We start from the raw sequence: 24,747 nt of genomic DNA on the forward strand, positions 1-24,747 counted from the left end.
AATGGAGGAGGGATTCCAATATAGACGGAAAGAACTTTTGGGTGTTGCCACATTCAGCTGTGCTACTGGGTTAGCTTCTGGCTGGAAACAGTATTCTCACATGGGGTCCCTTCCATAATTGGCACAGATCAGTGAGCACAGGCACCCAAGATGGAGGACAAAAGCTCCCCTTACATAAAGGAGTAGGGGAAATGGCTGAGTTGCAATCTCTTTAGTTTGAAAATACCACATATGAGAAAAGATAACGGCAGCTAAGAGCAGCAGCATAAGGTCCTTGGGTGGAAATAGTTTGTTTGTGGCTTAGTGGGCTACAAAGAACTTGAAATCTGAACAAACAGTTGTGACAGGAAAAAGAAAATTTCCCTTACTGTCACAGCTCTGCCATTTTCTCAGTGCCCAATCTGATAAGCTATTGAACTTCAGCTTTCTCGTTGGGCTGTCATGATAGAGTAAAGCTAGCATCCTTCACAAATTTGAAAATGTGTTAGCTATTTCACAAACTTCAGAGCATAATGCAAACCTGAGAGGTGACTATCTCTTCATTCTCTTTGTAATCCTTGCAGCTCAAAAACAAAGAGAACAAGTTCAAGAGTGCTAGAACATATCATGCTGCATCCCTTAGAGGAAGGAACTGTTCTGATTTTTCCAACAGATTCTTTCCATACATTTGAAAATCAGAAATAAGGGTTCTCATGTACAGTTTCATGTACAAGTCAATAAGAAACTATTGTCACATCTGCAAACAAACAGGCTATTGACCAAAAAACAAAAAACCAAAAAACCCCAGAAATCCACTACCCTATGAAGGCACAGCATTCACATAACTTCAGGCCCACGATCAGTCTGTTATGACTTAAAAAGTAATGAGACCCCAACCTACTATTTTATTTGCCAACTCAGACCTTTTTCACATGCTCACAAGTCCCTCATTTCTTTCTACCACACATACCATATTTAGAAAATCTTATTTGAAAGCCCAATTGTCATTGCTCCTAGATTTCCCACAAACTGTCAGATAATCTTTGAGAGGTGACATTACACAGTAATTACAAACAAGAAATTACAAATATTCAAACCATTGGCCTTATCAAAAGATTCCTGTTCCAAGTGTTGTTTTAAGCAACAGCTTCTACACCTAACCCCAAGGAATGACGGCGTGTGTGGGTCTGGAATATATTAAAGGAAGTCAGAGCCCTTAAAAATTTTGAGGACTAAAAGAAACCCCTCCATATGTTCCTTTACATTTGTGCTACCCATATTTGATTTATGTAGCTCAAAAGTTTTGGAAAAGTACTTTAGGTCATAATATTGAGTTTTATTGCCTGTATGGGTATTGTCATTATTAAAGTAAAATTAAGCAATTTAATGTGGCAAAAATATTTCACTAATGTAATAACATTAAGTTTATGAAGTAAAATAATTTTATAAACTATACAAATTCTTATATGAATTTTTATATAACATTCTTACATGAACTTTACTTTTAGATTATATTTGCATAGGACTCAAACATTTTCAAAATACTTTCCACAATCCTTTTACCAAATCTGTGCCATAGATAGACTAAGTATTAATAGTATACCAATTTTATAGAAAGGTATACTGAGTTTCAAAGAAGTCAAAGAATTTTTCAGGGACCTGTGAGATCAGTCTTATACTTTTATAATCAAATTGTGTACAAATTAGATTCTAAATGAAAACAGAGTAGGGTTACTTTCATGCTATGAAAGCAAAAAATGAGAGATGAACTCTGAAAATGAAAATTTGCACAATGCTCCTTAGTTCATATAAGTGAAATGAGATAGATGATAGATAGCTCATTAGAAAAAAATAATAATAATGATTGCATCAGGAACAACTGCTGTTCACTGAATGCTTACTTAGTGCTAGGTGCCCTTCTAAGTGTTTGGCATGTATTCTCTCCTGGAATCCTCACAAGACCCCTCTGACTTACCACTGTTTTATAGATGAGGAAAAAGGCATGGCAAAACTTAAAATATCTCATTTATTTCTCTAGATCAGTGTTTCTCAAAATATGTCAATTGCATATGGCATAGTGCATGGACCGCCAACAGTTTCTGACATAAAAATGATGTGGTTCAGGTACACTTCATAAATTTGAAATACGAGTTTAATGATGATTGTCATAGTAATCCCATCATGGTCTTAACGACCATAGAATTCTTATGGTTACACAAGTCTTCACCAGACTTCTGCACTGGGTGGTTCCTGTCAACTACCACTCAGTCTTATTAAGGTGAATTAAATTTTGCTTACATCATTTATACAATGTCATTTACCTTTGCTGAGCTGGAAATTTTATTATTGCTATGTTTTGATATAGTCCAATTTCCCAAAGGAAAGATGGATGATTTCATAGTGATTCACTGAAGCCCAATAGTAGAGACAAGAATAGTAAAAAATACTAAAACTAAAAATAATCCAACTAGTAAAAAAAAATGTAACTAGTAAATAGGATGACAGCAGACATTTAAAACTGAATCTCCATATGCTGGAATAAACGGGTCTGGGAATATCATGATTTTGTACAAGAAGCCAAAAAAAGAAGAATAGAAGAATAACAGTGTAACTAAATATGATAAAAGTCAAGTGAGCCATCAATTTACTCATCCCTGAAAACTGTGATGATACATTATATAAAACATTATATAAAACTTGGCCAAAGATTGGACATTGACATTGACACTTCAAGTCAAATTCAAACAAAACTCAGTGGCCCCTACTGTAAAGCAATTAAATATCCCCCTCCATAAGAAACCAAATATAATGCTTTCTAGTTATAAAATTGAGGGAAAAGGACCAAAACTACAAAAGCATTTTGCAAATTCACCCCATGCAGCAAATAGGTATATTAAGTACTATTAGCTAAAAGTTTATAAAAAGAGTCTCAACATCAATAACATATTATGATTGGAAAGAGAGAAGAATTAGCACCTGGAAAAATTCTATTTTCAAATGATTCTGAATAATATATTACATTATATAATGTAATTTATATATATATACATATAAATGTATAGAAAGGTGAAGGGAAATTACTGTCACATGTTCAAACACAACAGATATTCTGCTATATAGATGGACAGATCATTTGCGAAAAATAATACCTGGATAATTGACAAATATGCAAAGTAGAAGTGTTGAATAACTTCTTGTTTATTTACCACTGAAACTCCATGCCTCACAGAAAGGATTTTGTTGTTCTGCTTTAATTAATATGTGTAAATGAGAATATATGTGTATTGAAACAAGGTGCGTTAGAATTAAACAGGTGTCAGAGCAATGATTCCTTGGTAAGCAAAAAATAAACACATTTCGAATAAGAAGTTCACAAATTCCAATCCATAAACTGCCTTATTCATAGAGAACAGCCTGTAATAACAATTTATATCCTGATCTTAATTTAACATTGTAGAAATTCCTGTAGTTCAGAAATTGCAGTGCAAATTTTGAATAAAATGGAATCTTAACCATTCGCTTACATCATTTCAGGGTCTGTAGAAAAAATACAGCACTTTTTCTAATACTGAGGTAAGAGAGAAAAGATGCCAACACCAGCTTTTGAATTGAGTGTTGAGATCAAAATATTTCTTCAGGACCAGGATACTACTATAAAAGGCCATTTCTATGACTACAAATATCTTGCCCAAGTGGCTTAACTCTCCACTGTATTTTGTATTGCCTAAGGCTATCATTTTAGTGTCTGAATATCACAACTTTTAATGTGAGGAATAAGATAAGAGGGGTTAGGAAAACCAAACTGAGGGGCAAACAACTCAACTGCTTACAGTTTCACAGTGTAGTAACCTTTAATAACTTTGATCATCAGAAGATATATTCTGCCATACAATAAAATATAAATCTGGTAGAGACTTTCAAGATTATATATGCTAATCACTTCATTTTATGAATGAAAACACCAAGGCCAAGAAAATGGAGATTATCATAGAGCCATACAGAAAATTAGTGGCATAATTATAGTAAGAGCCATGGTTTCCTTATTTTTACTCTAATACTGCTTATAACTTCATGTCGTTAATCTTAAATTGGCCTAAGACGTTGATACCTACGGGAAGACGCTATCTTAAAAAATCTGGATCAGGTGCACAGAATGGCTTTTTTAAATACCTAGGAGAATCAACTATTCAAATCCAACAAATTTATACTCAGTTCCCACCAAGTGCCAAGGCACAAACGGAGATGTTAGCTATGTGTAAATGTTTAGGTCAAACACTCACCCAAGACAATCTAAGGGGAACTGTGGAACTGGAAGGCATCCATTATAAGAATGCCACATTTATGATGGAACAATGAGAAACAAAAAAAAAACAAAAAGGATCATTACTTAGGAGAAAATTTATTTTTCTTATTCTAAATCCAAGTAAATTGATTTCCCATATATAAAATAGTAGGTAAGCCTTTCCCAACTTTATCCCGTTGGGAAAACAGACTAGGGTCATCAAAAATTTGTTTACATTTATGAAGAGTTAAATCAGCGGTCCAGAGGGGGCTCCTCTGTGGACCTATAAATAAGTGAAAGGGCAGACTGGTGGCAATTCAGCAGGAGTGCTCTGACTTTTTCACACCTATTAAGCAGGAATAGGAAAGTACACTCTTAGCAACTTGAAATGAATCACAACACAGTCCAGTTGGTCTACTTTGGTGTGATTTAGTGGTGGTGACAGAAAATTGACTGAAGGTTTTTATTAGAGATCAGAAGGTTTTCTGTAGCTTTCCAGGTAAAGCACTGGGAACAAAGCTCTGCTGGAGTTTTGAAATCAGGTTGACTCCAAACTATTTCTCATGGTCAGTGTCACCACCACCACCATCACCATCATCTTTTAAAGAGTCTGCATGAAGTCTTTTGGTTCTGAACAAGGTGAAGTAAACTCATTTCTCCCTAAACCTTCCCTTAAGTGCAACTAAAACCACTGGCCATAATGTACTGTGTAACAGGCAAACACGGGAAGGCACGGAAAGGTGGAAAGTAAAAGGCGGACTGTCTAGGGATCTTGGTGCTTGAAGAACTATACGGTGGTGAATTCCCCGGATTTTCTTTTCGTCTCTCATATATCTCAGACTGGGCACTGCAGAAGCCTGCAATCTAGAAACTTCAATGGAGAAGACCAAAAACAGTTCCTGAAATAGCCTTCCCTCTCTAGTCAAAGGACTAGGAAAAATTAGGTATAGCAGAATAGAAACATTTGCGACAATACCCATGGTACTCCAGCCAAACACTATGGTGGAGGGTAGGGGGGACATGCCCCTTCACAGAACTGGGTGTCAGCATGATGGGGATGAGTGAGCAGGGAGGCTGGACTTCTCTCTCGCCAGTGGTGGCACGCAGGGCTCCTCCTCTTTCCAACTGGATAATGAAGGGAAGATTTCAGAGCAGAGGGAGCTGGATAAAGGGATTCTTTAAATGCATATGAAGGCCTGGGCAGATCCCCTAGCAACCCAGATGTGAAACCAACCTGGCAAAAGGTTTGTCTTATGAACTCTGTTGTGGAATACTGCCCAAGTTTTTCAGATTGGCCTCTGGGTAGCACACAAATGAAGTAAATTAGAAATGCACTGCAAAGTCTCCAGAGTTTTCCTTAGTATTTCGTGAGATATTTGCTAAGAGAAGTATACCAGTTTTAATTCCTAAGCATGGATGTTCCAATCACTTGTAATAAATTTAAACTAAAACTCTCTAACTAAATCCATTTCAGATGTTATCTTAGAGAGACCTGAGCCAGAAGTCAGAAAACTGATGCCAATCATACATATGGATATTGTTACTGCTAAACATTCCCTAAGTGTATTCCTGTGTTTTAAGGCCTCTGTAATGCTTTTACTATCTCCTTCTTTGCCTTATGCAAGTTATTCACAGCAAGTCTGCTGATGACACTGGTCTGAGATTACATTAACCAGAATTAAGAAACAGGATAGATAAAATGAAACAGTCTTTAATCCCATTTTTGGGAACAAGACAAATTTTCATATCACAAAATCATGAAAATATGTCTCTAATTGGAAAGTACGTTAAATCTCATCTATTTCAACATTAACTTGGTATTTTTGTGCTTAAACCTGAAATACAACATCCCTGTTAAACAATTGTCCAATTCATGCTTGAACACCTCCAGCCAACAGGGTACTTGTTACCTTCTGAAACACCCTATTTATTTAAATTGTGGTAATATATATATATATAACATAAAAGCCATTTTAACTAGACAATTCTTTGACATTAAGTACATTGACAACACTGTGTAACTTTCACCACTACCTCTTTCCACACTATTTTCATCATCCTAAACCAATACTCAGAATCATTGAGCAGTAATTTCCCATTACCCCTGGTAACTAATATTCTGCTTCCACTCTTTGAATTTGCTCATTCTAAATATTTCATGCAAGAGAAATCATACAGTCTTTGATTGTTGGTGTCTGGCTTATTTCACTCAACATGATGCCTTCAAGTTTCAACCGTGTTGCCAGATGTACCAGCACTTTACTTCTTTTTGCAGCTGAATAATACTGCATATTTCATTGTGTGTATATATATATACACACAATACAATATATGTGTATATATTGTATATAATATATATGTATATATATATATATATATATACCACATTCTGCTTATCCATTCACCTGTTGATGGACACTTGTGTTGCTTCCACTGTTTGGCTATTATGAATAATGTCACGATGAACTATTTTAAGCCAAGATCTTCTTCCATGTAACTTGCTATTTGGTCCTAATACTTCAATTCCTTAGTGCCATATAAAAGTCAAGTATAATTGTTTCAAATGATGATCTTTTTAAAACCCCAGAGAAGAGGTTTCTTGTCACTAGTCTTTTCTTCTTTAATCTATTCATGTTTTTCATACAGCAAGTTTTCAGTCTTTTCTCCATCTTGTTTTTCTTTCCGTATGTGTCCTAGTTTATCTGGGTATCTATTAAAAATACTACCAAATTAAATATTAGTGTGACCTCCATTCAAGTTTTACTTTAAAGAGATTCTGTCCAAAGATTAGGACTAGCATCACATACTAGAAGAACTTACTTTTCAGTAAACTTTTTTTTCTTTGTATGTCGTTTGGTGGCAGGGTCACATTTCATTATTTTTCCATGTATGTGAGTATCCCTTTATTGAAGCATCATTTGTTGAATTTGTTTTTTTGTTTTATTTTTGGGAAGTACATGGACTGGGAGTCAAACCCGGGTCTCCAACATGGCATGTGAGAATTCTACCACTGAGCTACCCTTGTACCCCGCTCTTTTCAGTAAACTTTTAAACTCTGTTTTACTCTCCATTGTATTTTTGCATTCCATTATATTATCTAATCACTTTCCTCTTTCTAGCTGTACCAGTTGACTAAATTATTTTAGAATTCCAGGCTGACAAATGTAGAAGGATCCTGTTAGAACATCTGGTCCAATGCCTCCCTTGTCCAAGGCCTAGAGATAAACACTAACTAGTGGCAGTACTGGTGCCAGAGCCTAAATCGCTTGACTCCTTGACTAATGACCAATGGAACTTACTCTCCCACTTTTTTTGGTTATTATACAAGAAACACCTCATTAAAAAAATTTTTTTTTATTGATAACATGTTATATATTCACCTACCATGCAATCATCTAAAGTATACAATCAGTTTCATAATATCATTGTATAGTTGTGCATTTATCATCACAATACACTTTTTTCTTTTTTTATTAAAAATAACATATACAAAAAAGCAATAACTTTCAAAGCACAGCACAATAATTAGTTGTAGAACAAATTTCAGCATTTGGTATGGGTTACAATCCCACAATTTTAGGTTTTTACTAATACTATTCCAAGACACAGGAGACTAAAAGAAATATCAATTTAATGACTCAGCAATCATACTCTTTTTATAAACCCTACCTTCTCTGTATAACCCCACCATCACCTTTGATCTTTCTCCCATTCTTTAGGGGTATTTGGGCTATGCCCAGTCTAAAGTTTTTCACATTGGAAGGGGTGGTCAGTAATATGGGATAGGGATGGAACTAGTTGATGTTCTGGAGATGCTGGCCCCTCTGCATTTCAAGACTTATTTGGTCAAGGAACCCATCTAGAGGTTGTAGGTTTCTGGAAAGTTACCGTAGTGCATGGAACCTTTGTAGCATCTCATATAACTTCCTAGGTTTTCTTTAGGGCTGGCAGAAATGGTTTTGGTTGGGGTTTGGCAAGCTATGATAGGCAGCAATGTCTAACTGAAGCTTGCATAAGAATGGTCTCCAGAGTAGCCTTTTGACTCTATTTGAATTCTCCTAGCCACTGATACCTTATTTGTTATACTTCTTTCCCCTCTTTAGGTCAGAATGACATTGTTGATCCCAGGGTGGCAGGGCCAGGCTCATCCCTGGGAGTCATATCTCATGTCACCAGGGAGACTTTCACCTTAGATACCATGTCCCACATAGGGAGGAGGGCAACGATATCACTTGCAGAACTGGGCTTAGAGAGAGAGAGAGAGGCCACATCTGAGCAACAAAAGAGGTACTCTGGAAGTAACTCTTAGGCACACCTATAGGTAGGCTAAGCTTCTTTACTACATAAGTAAGCTTCATAAAAGCAAGCCTCAAGATCAAGGGCTTGGCCTATTCATTTGGGTGTTCTTAATGTGTGACACAGTATGCAAACATATTTTTGATTCCTTGCTTTTAATTCTCTTAGGTATATACCTAAAAGTGAGATTGCTGGATCATATGATAATTGTAAACTTAATTTTCTGAGGACCCCCAAGGAAACCACCTCATTTTTAGTGTCTGTGAGGAAGAGAGATTTGTTAATCCCTAAACCTAGGCCATCTCCCATCTCATCACAATCAGGACGGGGAAGATGCCTAAAGGGGTTTAAAATTCCCAAAATGCGTTGATCTGTGAGAAGAGATTTTATCTATTAAAATGAAACAGAAAGGGTCTGGAATGTGTTTGAACAGTGTCTATTTTCTGAAAAAGACAAGAGGACTCAATTTCAAGGAAACTGTGAAATCAGAGGATGGGAAAAGGTAGGGTAGCAGGGAGCAAAAAGACTCTTCTCAACGTAGCAAACAAATGATCCTAAGTTTCCATAAGAGGAGGATTTTTGTTATTAGCCCAAAGGTGAAAAGAGGCTCCAACCTGTGCTCCAGTGTATACAGTAGTAAAACTAAGGCCAGTAGCTCAAACTAACCATGTCAAATTTTTGTTCGGTGCGTCCTTTAATTTTCTGTGTGCACTGCGTGATGTAGATGCCTAAGTATTCTTACGCCCCTCACTTTCCCTCACAAATTTACTCACTACCTAGAATTTATGAGGGAAGGAATCTAAAAAGCTGTGTCAGAGTTGACCTAGGTAAGTCCACAATCTTTTTTTGTGGAAGCTTCTCACAAGAACCCTGTGAAATAGGTATTATTATACTCATTTTCAAAATAGAAAACTGACATTCATATAGCTTTGACTTGCCCAATGTCATACAATTAGTAAAAGTTAGGAAGCTTGTTTTTTTTTTTGGGGGGGGGGAGTTCTTTTTCTATTTTCATTTAGATCTGTTTGATGGCAAAGCCCAAGCTGTGAGAAGTGGATAAGAATCCAAGTTTTGCCACCAGGATTCAAAGCCTGCCTTTGTTGCTTACTAGCTGTGTGATCTCAGGTTTATTTTTTAACTTATAAGTTTCAGTGCCTCTATTGCAAAACAAAGAATATACTAGGATTTGCATCTTAGGGTTGCTTTGAGAACTTATTGGAGAACTTCATGTAAAGCTTTTAGCACAATAGTTGAATCAGTAATAGTCAATAAGCAATATCCATCATTATTAATCATTATAATTATAAAATATACTGTCCCAAAGCTAAGTCCAAGTGAATTTTGGCTTCAGTAACTTAATGTCGTTTTGCCACTCTGGTTTCTTTTTAAGCTGTTTTGTAAACAAAATATACCAAGAAGACATTATGATGGGGACTTTCAAAGTTTAAATGACAATTGCCCTATATGTGCTCATGCACAAACACAAGAGATTCTTTTTATGCATTTCATGATCTTCTTGTTTGGTTTTACTTTCTTTTGGTTTAAATTGATCCTATAATTTATTGTAATAAAGTAGGAAAATTCTTTGACATGTTTCAGCTGTGTAAAGGGATGGGAGATTGTCACAAACTTGCTGCTTTTCCATGGCATTGTGGTTTATATGATTCAGCCTTCTAACAGAGAGTTTAATTCCTCCCCTTTCTCATTTTTCATCTTCTATGCATGCTTTCACTCAAAAAATGACATTCACAAACATTTTCTCATCTTATCCTTACATCAACCCTGTGAGTTAGGTCATTTTTATTGTCAATTTTTCACAGATATAGAAACTAAGACACAAAAAGGGTGAGTCACTTGGCAAAAGCTAAAAGGAAGGCTGATCTAAACTTAGGATTTCAACGAAAGCTGCAGTTGCAAAATGGTATTTCCTTTAAGCTTTACAAGACAGTGAAACCACAAGTGACTTGGACTCAATTTCCAAGCAGTATATCTTCATTGTAATTATTAGTAAAATTTCCTAAAATGTGTCAACATTTCATATATTACCATATATAGATTTTTCAAGCCTCAATACACATTCCTTAAAAATACATAATCAATCAAATTTACTCTCAAAACATTGTTGTCTTGATTAAATAAATTCTCCAAATTAAATTGGTTTCTATTATCTCTGCTTCCCATAGCTTTCCTCTTTTAATTCCTTTTTCTTATCTAAAAGTTAAAAGTTACCAGTATTTTTAAAATAGCATTTCTCATATAACACAAATCTTGAAGTCCAGTCCTTTCCATATCTAATTTAATTGTTTTGACACAAAACAGCCCTGTACGTCCACTGCCTTTATGTAAGCACACAGGAGTATCTCTGTTTCTCATCAAAGAATAAATACCATAGCTACATATTCACTTATTTCTCTAAATGGCCTGTGACTTACTTGAAGGCAGGGGAAATGTTTTATGCATCTTCATATCTCTGAAACCGAGACTGCTGAATCATAAAAGGGCTCAGTAGATTCTATAATTGGAAAGCAATTATAACATTGCAAATTAATAGTGAACCATTCTTATTAGAAATCGTTCTCTGGTGCTTTTTTGCTTCTTTTGTTTTTCTTAGTTTTGTGAGGCTTTTCTTTTCTTTCTTGAAGGGGGATCCGATTATTTGGTAAATACTGAGTTCGGTGCTGTGTGTGTATGGATCTCTCCTCAAAGGGACTGCTTCCTTCTTTCCTTCACTGAAGAAACTGAGTGGCTCTACCACCCTGGATTTTATCAAAGTGGGAATGTCCCAACGAAGTATGGGCCTACGGTACATAAATACTGGAGAGAAAACATTTGCTTATGAATTATTTGCTTTATTACAGAGACACAAATTGGAGCACGTTACATCCACGTTTTGTTTTGTTCAGCTTCCTTCCATGCTTGAGACTGTGCTGAGACTTTGATTTGATTTCTTTTGCTTTCCTTTATTTCTGTTTTTATTCTATCTTTCTATCCTTCTTTCTCTAGTTCTGTTTCTTACTCTAACTCTCTCAATCTCTATCTCTGTATCATTTATTCTTTCCTCTGGCCCCTTCTTATTTTTCTACTTTCCAGCCCTGTATAAATTGGCATTATTTTTTTCAATGAAACTGCTTTCTAAGAAGAGGTGTGATACAGTCGAGAGAAAATGAGGACCTAAACCAGTGGTTCTCAAGACAGAGAGAGTTTGCCCTTCAGGGGACATTTCACAGCGTTTGGAGATATTATTGGTTGTTACAGTTCGGAGGGGTGCAGAGTTACTGGCACCAAGAGGGCAAAGGCCAGGGATACTGCAAACCATCCTAAAATACACAAGACAGCCCCCCAAACAGAGAATAATTCAGCCCAAAGTATCAATAGCCTGAGGCTGAGAAACACTGGCTTAAATGCTTTCTAACCTGCATACTGTTTAATTGAGCCCTTGGTAATCCTATAGAAACATTGATTGGTGATAAAACTCTGTCCCTAGTGGCCTTATAACTGCTATGGGCTAGAATCAAATGATTACTGCTGATCCTGATTTCTGTCTGAAAAATATCAGTAAGAAACAGCCGTTGCCCCAGTGGGAAAATAATTACTATGGTCTACTACATCAGTCTTTGATACAATAATCTGAGGTCATTTTTAAAAACAGCCAAATCTGGTTTTAAGGTAATCCACTGTGTCTGGAGACTTAATTGTGTGTTGATTTTTCCATGCAAACCTTTTGATCTTGGCACAGTCAAAGCTAAAATTTTAGCATTCAAGTAAGAAGAATACATCAACATTGGCTCAATTTGTTTTCCTGAAGGGTTTCTTAACAGTCTGTTTTGTATTTATTTATTATATTTCTCTTTTCTCCATTCCTTTCTGAGGTCCCAGTCAAATTACACTGCAATCTTGAGCAGTGTTCAATTACTTTCACAAAAACTGAGTCTTATCATTTGCAGATAATGAATTCCAGCAGGACCATTCTGACAGCCCTGAACTCCTTGAAATTCTGACATCTTGGTCCACCCACTTTCTGGCTTTTATTCCCTCATTTCCTTTCCAAATAACATACTCATTAGGCTAATTGGAGAACAGCACTGACCCAGGTCCCCCTTTCTGAGTTGTTCCCAGAAGTAGAGAGAACAGAAGAGTGAGGAATAATATTGTAAAAGGAGAAAGTGACTTTCATTTTCAGGGTTCTTCCATTCAGCAGATAATGTGGGTGGCATGAATGTGTTTCATTTTAAATCTGCTGGGTTTGTGTTTTCAGTGTGGGGCTGGCAGATAGTGGTCAATGGCAATGTCAAATCATTGGGAGTCAAGATTCTTGGATTCTGATCCTGGTCCTTCCATTAAACTGCTGAGTAAATTTGGGCAGCTCAGGGATTCATTTTCCCATCTGTAAAATGGGACGACTGGAATACTAATGTTCCATGAATATGGCAAGGGGCAGCTGCAAAGAGATGGGGAGCTGAGCAGGGGGAAATTTCCTTATCAGTTCAGCCAGAAGGGTTCTGCCTTTAACATATTTTGTATAGGTCAAAACAAAGCTTTATTTGAAAAGAAAGGGAAGGGTAGCTGACTTACTTTTTCAATTGGATCTTTCTAATAACTTCTCCAGACTTTTATTCTAAATCTGTGATGTCATTTCACAGAATTCAGGCAAGGTTCTACATCACACAATATCTTACATAAGATACAACTCCATTATTAGAAATTCATTAATTTTATTTTTATGAAAGCTTTTTTACTTAAAGTATACCTAGAAGAGAAACAAATTCAACTATCCATCTGTTTGTCTGCTAGGGAAATTTCAAGAAGGGGAGGAATTTTCATGTCTGTGGACAAGATGCTCAGGGATGGAGGGAAAGAGTAGGAAGTAGATATGAGATTGAAGAAAGTCTTTTTTTCTCCATTTTAAGTAAAGATGGAGAACATATGCATGTGGTGGTTACCTGTGGAGAAGACAGGGGAGAGACTGAATATATAAGTAAAAGGAAAGGTGGGAAGGTGACTGGAAGGTGGTCCTTGAGGTGGTGGGGTGATATAAGATCTAGAACTTAGGGGGACTCTTTTCTGAGCCATTGTTTTCTAATATGGAAAAAAGGGAAGAAATCAGAATTGTGAACACCTCTTCCATTTCACTTTTAGGAGCCTTAATTACCTTCTTTAGGTCTCTCCTCTTACTACTTCCCCTTGTCTTAGTTTGCCAGGGATGCCATGACAACTACGACACAACGGGTTGTTCGAAACAACAAAAATTTATTGTCTCATGATTTTGGAGGCTACAAGTTCAACATCAAGATGCAGGGGGTGCACGGGTGGTTCAGGGGTAGACTGTTCGCCTTTCATGAGGGAGACCTGGGTTCGATTCCCAGACCATGCACCCCACCGGAAAAAAAAAAAAAAAGATAATGGCAGCGCCTGCTCTTCTCCTGCACTCTGTAGCATCCCAGCAATCCTCTGTCACATGGCAATGTCTTCTCTCCCTGAATCTGCTCCTCTGACTTCTGGCTTTGCTGACTCACTGCATCCAAATTTCCTCTGCTTATAAAAACTGCAGTCATATGGATTAAGACCTATGTTGATTCATTTTTGCCTCATCTAAGCACGATCTTCGACAATCCTATCCATAAATCAGTCTATGCCTTAACTAACACTAACATTTTCAAAGGTCCTATTTACAAATAAGTTCACACCACAGGACTGAGGGTTAGGACTTGAACGGGTCTTTTGTGGAGGGCATGACTCAATCCCCAACACACCTTTTAAAATCTGTTAGGTATTTCCAGAACTGGCTGTCCAGTTACCTTCTCAGCTCGGTGATTTCTAGAGCCTTCCTTCTACAATAAAATATTTCTATTTGGTTGTGGTTCTTTAAAAACATATATTCTTAACTAGAAAGGCATAGCGTTTAAAGTGTCAAACTGGGACACGGTGAAAAAACACGTTAAAAAATTCTGCAACTGAGTCTGTCTTCATGAAGTCAACAAAGTAGAGAAGTAAAATTTCCAATACATTGAATCAATCAAGATGTAAATGGTGGATAATTCACCCCAGGCCCCTTGTCCTTTCAAGGCACATTTAGTGTTATTCTGCCTAAATGACAGATAATTGACACAAAAAATAACTTCAGCGTATTCATGCAGGCTCTATGTGTTTTAAGAATGTTCATAATCACTGATGAAAGCCATTTTATGATGGCTGCTTTAAAATCCTTGACTGATAATTCCAGCATCTGAGTCATCTCAACATTGGCACCTGATCATTGTCTTTTCTCATTCAAGTTGTGATTTTACAGGTGCTTAGTGTGGTAAATGACTGTCTATTACACCATGGCATTTTGTGCATTGTATTATAAGACCCTGGATGCCAGTCAATTTTTTTTAGCAGGTAGTTTTAGTGAACAGGTCCTGGCCTACTTTCATGGGCTGTGATGTCAATGAAAATTTAGTTTTCGGTACCTCTGCAGTGCTATTGTGCTATTATTCAGGAGATACAGGATACCTGAACCAATAGAAGAAGCACCTGAGAGGTCTTCACTTCCAACTCCTGTTGGAAGCACTGGTGGTCCACTGTAGTTTCCATTTCCATGCCCAAAGCCCCCTACCTCTGTAAACCAGCAATGGCACCTCTAGAGCAGGCCCATTTAAGCACTATTTCCTTCATTCAACCTATTCCTAATTGCTCCCATCCCTCACATGGATGTGACTTTTCTTTTCTTATGAACTTACTAAGCAGGACAGAATTTTAGGAAGAACCTCAAGCTCATCAAATCTGACTATTTACTGATGCATGAATTCTCTGTATAAACAATATCCTTGACAGGTTGAGAGTCATGAGGGGCAGGACCCTGAATCATTACGTTGGTTCAGCACCTTCATTTATACAAAGTCATGAAAGAAGCACAGGGAGAGAAAAAGAAACTTGTTGACATGATTAATATCCTTAGGACTGAGTTACTTCCTTATAATAAACAGCATAGCTGGTAGCACAATATGAATAGTCCCTGTTTGTATCTGTGATTGACACTTTCCCCATGGGACTTATAATAATTTGTGATCTTAATCCTCTGTATTAGCTGTAAGCTCATTGAGAGTACAGGCTCTACTTTTAGTTTTCTTCAAACCCCCCAAAACGATGCCCAAACCTTAACTAAGACATATGGGAGAAAGGGACATAAAAGGGTTTCAAAGAATCAGATGGCTATGACTTCATCAGATTAAGTATGAGGCTCTACAACTTTCATTCTGTCAGAGCCAAAAATCTGACATTGCCTCTATTACTACCTGCTTTTCTCTTTCCCTACTTGATCCCCTCAGTCCTTTCCTTTCAGATTTACTTTCACTGTGTAGATTGCCAATAGTGCAAGAAGTGGGGGCAAGGGGAGAAATAACATAGAGAATAAAGTACAGCAGAAAGGAAATCAAGTAAATCAGCCTCTTCTAACAATAGTCTGCTGTTCTCTTCAATACCAAAAACAGAAAATCATACACACAACAGTAGGCTTATCCCTCAGAAAGCTGACTGAAAATCACTTTTTTTAAAGATGTCTCTGGGCTATTTGGCAAATAAGGACCAACTCTGGTGGAATTACACCAGAAGTCAAGACAGCAGGAAAGCACGAAAGAATAAAAGGACAGAAAATAATTATAGAAGAAAAGCCAAATGGAAAAAAAAGACAGGAGTTCTTTTTCCCTGATGAGAAATGCAAAATTTTCCACCAGACAACTGTGACTTTTGGCTGAATGGCAGGATGTATCATGTGAATGAAAATGTGGGTGGGTGGGGCAGATTAAGAAGCTCAGTGCTGTGTCTGCTGTCTCTGAGGTTAACAGGTCCACTGCTGATCTCAACCGTACAACTGATTCACCAGACTGCCCATGAGGAATTAGCTATGCCCATCACAGAGAGTGTGGAAAGAGCACTGGACTCTAAATTAGCATTCCCACATTCTGGAATCAGCTCCATTGGCTGACCCTCCTTGGATAAATCACGGAAGCTTGAAAGCCAAGGTCACTATCATCTATTAAGTGACAGGAATAGACCCCTTCACGGTCTCTGAGGGTCTTGCAACCTATAGCATTTTTATTGTTTCAATAATTACCACTACCATCTTTGCGTGAACATATTTCCATGATCTTGAGCAAAATATTTACCCCTCCTTCTGTCACCACTATTTCACTGCCCGAAAGCAGTTATTTTCCTTGAAGACAGAGACTGAATAAGGTGCTGTCTTGGAGTCCCCATGTTTTATGAGCTGTGATTCTAAGACATCGACAGTTGACTCAATTTCTCAGCAATACAAAAGAACCATTGTTGTACCAAGCCTATTGAGTTTTCATTTTAGGTGACCCACCCACCTTTTAGAATTTATCAAGCCCCACCCATGAAGCAAGTTGATATTTTATCTAACACTGCCAAAAAAATTCCACACAGATATCCCTTTGGGCTTCATTAGTGGGCAAATGATATTAATGACAGAATATATTTGATTTCTCAGAGATGGGATTGGTAAAGAAACAAAGACAAGTGGCTTATTACTTTGTTTTAACAAAACCTATAAAAAGAATTCCTGATTTACCAGACTTAAATAGGAGAAAACTTCTAAGCAGTTGCTACCCTCCTCTAACTGAGTTTTATAACTAGTATGATTACTATTTATGATCATAATGGATGATTGATAAAAAGCTGGCTGGGCCCTTCAAGTGGACAACCCCCAGAAGGAAGCAACTGAGATGCCAACTTCTTGGCACCCAGGAACTAAGAGCTAGCTAGACAAAGAATATCCCAGGTTTCCTCCCAAAAAAGGGGGACATAAAGATGAGGCTAATGGATTTTGACGATTCCAGCCAAAAAGGCTCAATTGTGAAGGAAAAAAGCCTCATCCCCTGATAAATCACCATTAGAACAATTTCAGAAAGACATAATACAAACTTCCTATTTGAAATCATATGGGAAGAAATTGTACACACTCTACATATAGGTAAAAAAGTATTAAATTGGGTTTTGGGAAAAGTTTTTACTATGAATGAAGAGAATCTATATGATGCAATTTTGGTCTAGGTTTACAATTTCTTCTCTAAGGCATTCCTTCTAGAAAGGGAAAGCAGTCAGCAAGCCAGAATAAGAGGGCATTCCTGGAGCTTACTTTTTTCTCCTCTCGAAGTACAAATTAAACCAATCTCCAGAAACCACGAATAAAATAGATTATGGTCAAGATAAGGGGAGTTTAGGGAAGGAGATGGAATTGCCTAACTTAATTGTATTTCCTTTTTTAAATCTCAGAAGGAAAAAAAGGTCAAATAGCATAAAGCACCAAATAAGAAACAAAACATGCAGGGGCAAGCTGATTTTAAGTAAAACAGTAAAAATAAAAATAAACAGTACTACTTTTTTTTTCTTTCCTTAAATAGCTGGGAACAGGAGAAAAAAACAGATACTGTCAAAGCTTTCCTGATTAGAAAGGACACAGATAAAAAAGGGAAGCATCTCTCTCACATTTGTTTGAATTAAAAAATATATAATAAAGCAAGTGCAATGTGTTAAGGATATTCTGACATGCAGTTTTTAAATAATATGAATTATGTTAGGAGTAGAAAAACAAAACAAAACAAATAAAACTGTGTCCAGGGGACAGAAAAGTTGACATTAGCCCAGTACTTGAAAGTACAAAATAGTGAGAAGTCACGCAGTCCACAGTTCTTCAAATTTCTCCCCCAAGTAACCAGCCAGGCCACCAGCCAATCAATGTGATAAAACCTGCCAACATGCAGAAATTTTTCTCAGCAATGTTTCACCACACATGAAACTAAGTCATTATTCATTCAACAAACATTTACTGAACAACTACTGTTACCACTCCCCATTTTAGGTATTTGAGGGAAAAGTTATACAGAGAATCCAACTCAGACCTACTGAATCTAAACTTCTAATTTAAATGCATATATTTAAATGCTTCAAATGATTAATAATAGTCATCCATTTAATAGTCATCCATAACTGCAGACCTCAAATTTAGCAGATGCAAAAATGACTAACACAGTTCTTGATCTCAAGGAGCTCTCATAGGTAATAAGCAAGAACACCCATTTTTCCAAAACAAGGTTGAAAATAAAAATGTTCCAAGGGGAATAAATTCTTTTATAGGCATATTCAGAAGAGAAAGAAATGATGGACTGCTGGAGACATAAAGGGAGTGAAGGAGGGCCTCACAAAATTAATTGTAATTTGTATTACAATTTGAACACGTAGAAAAGGAGAAAAAATTACAATATTATAACTAATAGGAAGAAACATGTCTGGAGTGCTTATTGAGAATCAGTCCCTGTTCAGGCACTTTACATGAATCATCTCTTAAACTTCACCTAATCGGATTGGGTAAATCCTATAATTTCCCCATTTTGAAGATGGGGAAACTAAAGCTCAGAAAGGTTATATAATTTTCCTATAATCACACAGCTAGAGATTGGGAGAAGCTAAGATTCAATCTCAGATTCTTCCTGCTCCAAAGTCCACATGCCTTTCCAAGAAGAAACAAGGCCCAGAGGTGCAAATGAGTCAGACAAAAGTCTAAGAGTTGATGGTTTCCTCTGGCTGGAGTGTGGCTGAGTGAGGGGAGCTAGGGCTGGGAAGGTTAAGGCTGTGGATGCTGGATTAAAGTATTGGGGCTTTTTTAGGTGGCAAGTAGAAGCGACTGAAAATTTCTGAGCAGAGAATGAAATGCTAAAGACTATATATTAGGTTTTAGGCTATGATTCATGAGTTTTATCTTACAACTTGAAATGATAAGTTTGAATAGTCTTGCTCTGCCTTCAAACAAAAAAGTGTGGATAAGTGCCAGATGGAACTACCAACTCGTAGCTGTCCAGACAAATTCTTAACACGTCAGGCCTTGAGAATTCTACCAAGCAATCCTTAGGATAAATGCAGTCAGTGCCTGCTATCCCACAGAACAAGGACCTATTCACCTCTGGAGCTGTCCAAATCTGGGCAGAAGGACAGCTCTGGGGGCTACAGACTTCGCTGGGACTTAAAGCGAATGAGATAGTGGGCACATAAAACACATATGGCCAAAGTTATTGACAGAGCCCAGATTTCCAACTCCCAGTTTTGTGCTCACATCACATTGTCTCTACCACTAAATATGTGACCCTGGGCAAGCCACTTTCCCTTTCTTAGCCTCCTTTCCTTCATCTGTGAAATGAGAAACTCAACAGGTCTCAACAGGCTTCAATAAGTCTCAGATTTCACAATTCTCAACTCTGCTCCCCAACCCAGTATGCCAGCGGAGAGGATGCACTTTCATCACTGGGTCCCTAACCAGGGTTTGAGGGAGGCGCAACATCTCCCAAGGGCGTCTGCAGTTTACATACCTCTTAGCGGAGAGTTACTGTACCTGATCATTTCCGCAAAGCCTTCCAGTTCTGCCCATACTACAGGATTCACATTTCTCAAAACCTGGCTGCAAAGTCCTCAGTGAATTCAATTCTTTTTTTCATGTGCAAGTTGGATCAGTGATGTCAAAAGTAATTCAACAATGCAGGGCACCATGATACAATATAGGCATGGGTAGGAGAGCTCCAGTATTTTGTGGGTGAACACCCCAGGATCCAACCTGTCAGAGCCTGAGGCTGGTCTTTTATCATTCGACAATTTTGTTTTAGCCCCAAAGAATGGGGTGTGCTTGTGTGTGTGTGTGTGTTTATAAGTGAAATTCCTGGAAAGCCAAGCAAAGTCTAAACCTGTGAAGTTCTTAAAGGGGAGAGAAGGAGAGCCTATTATGACCAAGCTATTAGATGTTCACAAAGATACTACTGCAAACTTCAACCATCAAAAATGAATTTCCGGGTGGGCCACTGCGGCTCAGCAGGCAGAGTTCTCGCCTGCCATACCAGAGGCCTGGGTTCAATTCCCGGTGCCTGTCCATGCAAAAAAAAAAAAAAGAATTTCCAAAATGGTAAAAATATTTTCTACCTGAAAGCTTATCAATTCCAGAGATCTAAGAAACTGCCTGTGGGGATTGAGGTGAATCCAGGAAAACTCAAGACGAGTTTTCTGTTCTTGGACACACTGCTGTCAGAACAGAAATTGGCACACATAGTCATATTTTTTTAAGAGCTTATTGAACTTCATGGGCTCATCAGACTACAACTAGAGTAGAGCTTCCACAGACGGGCACATATGTTTCTTGTTCCTGTAATCAATACACTGCAAAAATCTGAGGCATGTGAAACCTATGACCTTCACCCAGTGGATATGAGCAGGGGAATGACTGCTAAGTGTTAATGTTAACAGTGAAACAAGCTTGCTTACAGAGCCAAAGGAATCCATATATTAAGAGTTACCTCATGTTTAGTTTTAGGATGAAACATGAATATGCATTCCTTCTCCAGAATTAAGAAAGGAAAGTCTGTCCATGATTTGTGACAGAACTGATAGTTCTGTCAGCAGGATTATAAGCCTCAAATCCGAGACTGTCAGGGACTAAATTCTACAGCCTCTGTTCTGTTCTGGGAACTGGCTCCTAAACTAATTCAGCTGTCAGGTTCTCAAGATCCCTTCTCTGCCTAGTATTGACTGATTTCTGTAAAACCAAGAAAAACTGTGACACTCATTTAAAAGAAATCAGACATATTTAATACAGGCCGTAGCAAATCCATCAGTAGGCACAAGCCACTGAAGACAAGTTCTAGAAAGGATTCGGGTTTTATTCTTATTTTCTGCTGAAGATATTGTTTTAGTGAATAGCACCTTAGCCACAAACCAAATTGAGTTAGTCTCTGCTGTGATTTCATGAACTGCACAGATAGCTGCAAATTCCAAGACTGCCCAATCACCTGTGGGGACAAAGAATCTACTGAATGAGCAGCACAAGTTACCTGGATGTCCTCATATGGTATATATTTAAAGCATCTCAGAAACACAGCACGGTCTATTGACTAAGCAACCAATCAATCCCCAGAGCTGCCACTTTTGCAAGAGCTGTAGAAGAAATACTGCCATGGAAAGCCAGAAAAAAGGAGTGTAAATTCCAAGCTTGTAATCTTTAATTCTAGCAACACGGAAGGAGAGGGGAAAATTTCTCGACCCAGGCATCCAGATGGATTTTCAAAAACGTGGATGTGGGGCAATATGACAATATACTCTGTATACCTCCTGACACTAACTTCAAGCAAGTTCAACACACAAAAATAAAAACTGAAGGAGAGTCCTGGGTATGTGATGTGGAAGAACTCAGCGCAATGCTTACCTGCAGAAACTGGAAGCCCTCTACCACAGGAGGAAACGTCAACGCTTCAGGGGGAAGGAGGATACTTTCAGTGAGATTGCCTCACCCAGGTTCACCTCCTCCAAGCATTCCCTTTTCTTTAACTTTTACTTTTTTTGTGGGTTCGGGGGAGAAGAGAAACAAATTTGTTTCAAACCAGATCTACTTTCAGAAGTTTACTTTCAAACTTCAGAAGAAAGGTGTAGACTAGACTGTAGGAAGGATGAGGGAGTCGGAACACAAGAGAAATGGTGGTGAAGCTAGACCAAGAAATGGGCTGAGTAGACCTGTTCGAGACCCAGCTTTGCCTTAGACTGAGAAATTAATGCTGAATGGGTACCTGAAGCACCTTTCAATACAGTCCTCTTCTTAAGAAAGAAGCTGATGCTGACAGAAAGCAAATGACTTGCCCAAGATCATCTAGTGTTGATCACAGAGCTCAGTCCACCAGATATCTAGATTTACAAACATGAGGCAGAAACGTTTAAGAAGAGCACATCTTAAAAGGTCTGGAAAGACTGGAAGACAACCCGATAAGTGAGGGGAGCCAGGAGCAGTGGGAAGGGTTCGAGAGAGCATTTTAAAACCACCGTGTGGAAAAGCGCTCGCTTCTGGGGTACCTTGATGTAGGCCCGTTGCAGGTAGTTGTAGGGCACTCTGCGTTGGAAATCGCTGCGCACATCCTCGCTGGCGCGGTGGCGAGACCCGGGTCCCCCGAGGCGCTGGGTCTCGCAACTGAGGTAGCAGCGCGCCCGCTCCAGCACGGCGCGGAAGAAGGGCAGCTCGGCCCCGGGGCCCGCGCCAGGAGGGGCGAGCGGGCGGCGGGCGGCGCAGCGGCGGGCGCAGGACGCGCGGATCTCCCGCAGGCGCCGGTGGCTGTGCAGCGCCGCCTCCAAGTCGCGCACAGCTCGCGCGTAGTCCCGGCTGTAGTAGGCGGCCACGCCGCTGGCGTAGAGCAGGTCGAACGGCTGCAGAGGCCCGGATTCCGTTTCCAGCTCCCCGCGCGGGCTGTCCCGGGAGCCGCCGCACAGAAGCGGCGGTAGCAGCAGTGGCAGCAGCAGTAGCAGCGGCGGCGGCGGCGCCCAGATGCGCTCCCGCATCCTCTGCCGCTGAGAGGCGCGAGACGGCCACTCACCGAGACGGCTTCCGGGCACCTCGTATCCGGGGTCCCGGCTCCCACCTCCGAGGGCGAGCTCGCCTCCCCGCAGCGTTCAGACTGTCCCGCGAGCCCCAGGTGACCACTGGCGCTCAGCGGACTGAGAGGCGGAGGCCCTGCCGGGCTGGCCGCTCTTAAAGGGACGCCCACAGCTCACACGCCCCTCCTGCTGCCCCAGCCTGCGCGAGCCGCTCGCCCGACCTCAGCTCGCGCCCTGCAAGCTTTCCCCGCGGCAGCCGCGGGGCTACTACGGGCTGCGGAGCCAAGTGCCAGCCAGTGAGCAAGCGCTGCTGGAAGCCAACCTTGGGCTGAGAGCTTTACACCTGGGATCCCTTCGAGGTTGCTGAAGTGGATAAATATCATTACCCCCTTTTGAAACATGAGAAAAAAACCCGGCTTCATAAGATTAGGGCACTAAACATTTAATGGAATTTGTACACGACCTTGCAGTTCTCAGGGTACTCTCACCTTCACTGATTCTTTGAAGCTTCATCTCAGTAAGAAAAACCCCAAAGGGCCTATTGATCCACTTAGGGGGTGTGTGAGAAGAAAAATAATTTGCTTTCATTTGTAGGGCTGAAAAGTGACGGTCCCTGGACATTTGAAATCAAAACTTACTGCTTTTTAACTTGGAGAGATCCTTCCCTTATACCTTCCCACCTCACTTTTGTGGGTGTGCGTGTTGACTTTTGGAACAGGGGCCAGGGGAGAAGCAGTAAATAGCCCACCCCATCTGCAGAAGGCAGTATTACCCGACCCAGGGAACTGTTTGAGGGAAGAGTGGCTGTGTAGCAAGTGCTTTTACCAACTGTGTGATTTTGCGCAACTGACCTCAGTTTCCTTACCTACTAGGACTGGCGAATGTTTCAGTAAGTCAAAAGGTATTCAGATTTAAATTCTTATTGTAAAAGTTGAGCAAAGAGGCAATTTAATAAATCCAATACCCCAGGACTTAAATAATGAGGATCAATCTAGGAATGGAAAAGCTGACAGAAATCGCTGCCAAATTCCAAGGGACTGGCTGAAGGCTGTACTATTCCTCAGCTTCTCCTCTCTAATAAATACCTTTTCTGAACCAGGGTGTTCTCCTCTTCCTGTTTCTTGGCTATGCACTCTCCCAGGGATGCCTGTGAGTTAGACCCTTGACTCCAGATTGCTTCCTTGAGACATTCCTATGGTCTCCCAGTGCCTGTAGGAATTTCACTAGTCTCCATGGCACTGAGATGGTAACAGGGTGGAAGGGTAATGAGGAAGAAATGCATGTGCCAGCTTGTTGATATGAATTTCCCAAATAAGGCTTTTGTGTGGAATCACCACTATGCTGAGGAGATTGTCAGAGTTTCATGCTCATTCCTTCATTCATTTTGTTGGGTATGACCACTTTGGCTATGAACATGCCTGGCTGTGTAACTCCAAGGAACACTGAAGAATTATGCTCTTACTAGTTTTCTCCAACAAATCTCACTCATTTGGCTCATCCTACTGATGGAAAAGCTCCAGTCTGGAAGGTTTTGAAGCACATTTAGGATAGGAAGTCCTGCTGTGGGCTTGAGGACAAAGTGCCAGGATGCTTTGCTATGGTCTGTCTCTAAAATTTTGTGACATATCCACATAATTTAATGTATGTTGATTAAATTAATATCTTTGGATGCCTTCTCTCAATGTAGGTATTCTTGCTGAAAGAGGGTTGAATAAACCAGGGTCCTTGTCCCTGGAAACTCAGAAGATTGTAAGAGACAACTTGATGTACAGGTCTATAATGCAAATTAGAATGTGGTA

At 39.2% G+C, this 24,747-nt stretch overlaps 1 protein-coding gene across 1 annotated transcript in view; it reads right to left on the reverse strand.

Moving 5' to 3' along the window:
- P3H2 (prolyl 3-hydroxylase 2) overlaps positions 1–23,060 on the reverse strand; it is a 183,760-nt gene extending 160,700 nt beyond the window's left edge. The window contains exon 1 of the mRNA XM_077117874.1: positions 22,433–23,060. Coding sequence (XP_076973989.1) covers positions 22,433–22,912 — 480 coding nt within the window. The 5' untranslated portion in view covers positions 22,913–23,060. The remainder of the gene's footprint in view (positions 1–22,432) is intronic.
- Positions 23,061–24,747: the final 1,687 nt, after the last annotated feature.

Source organism: Tamandua tetradactyla, chromosome 10, assembly GCF_023851605.1.
Source record: "Tamandua tetradactyla isolate mTamTet1 chromosome 10, mTamTet1.pri, whole genome shotgun sequence".
Taxonomy (NCBI): Eukaryota; Metazoa; Chordata; class Mammalia; order Pilosa; family Myrmecophagidae; genus Tamandua; species Tamandua tetradactyla.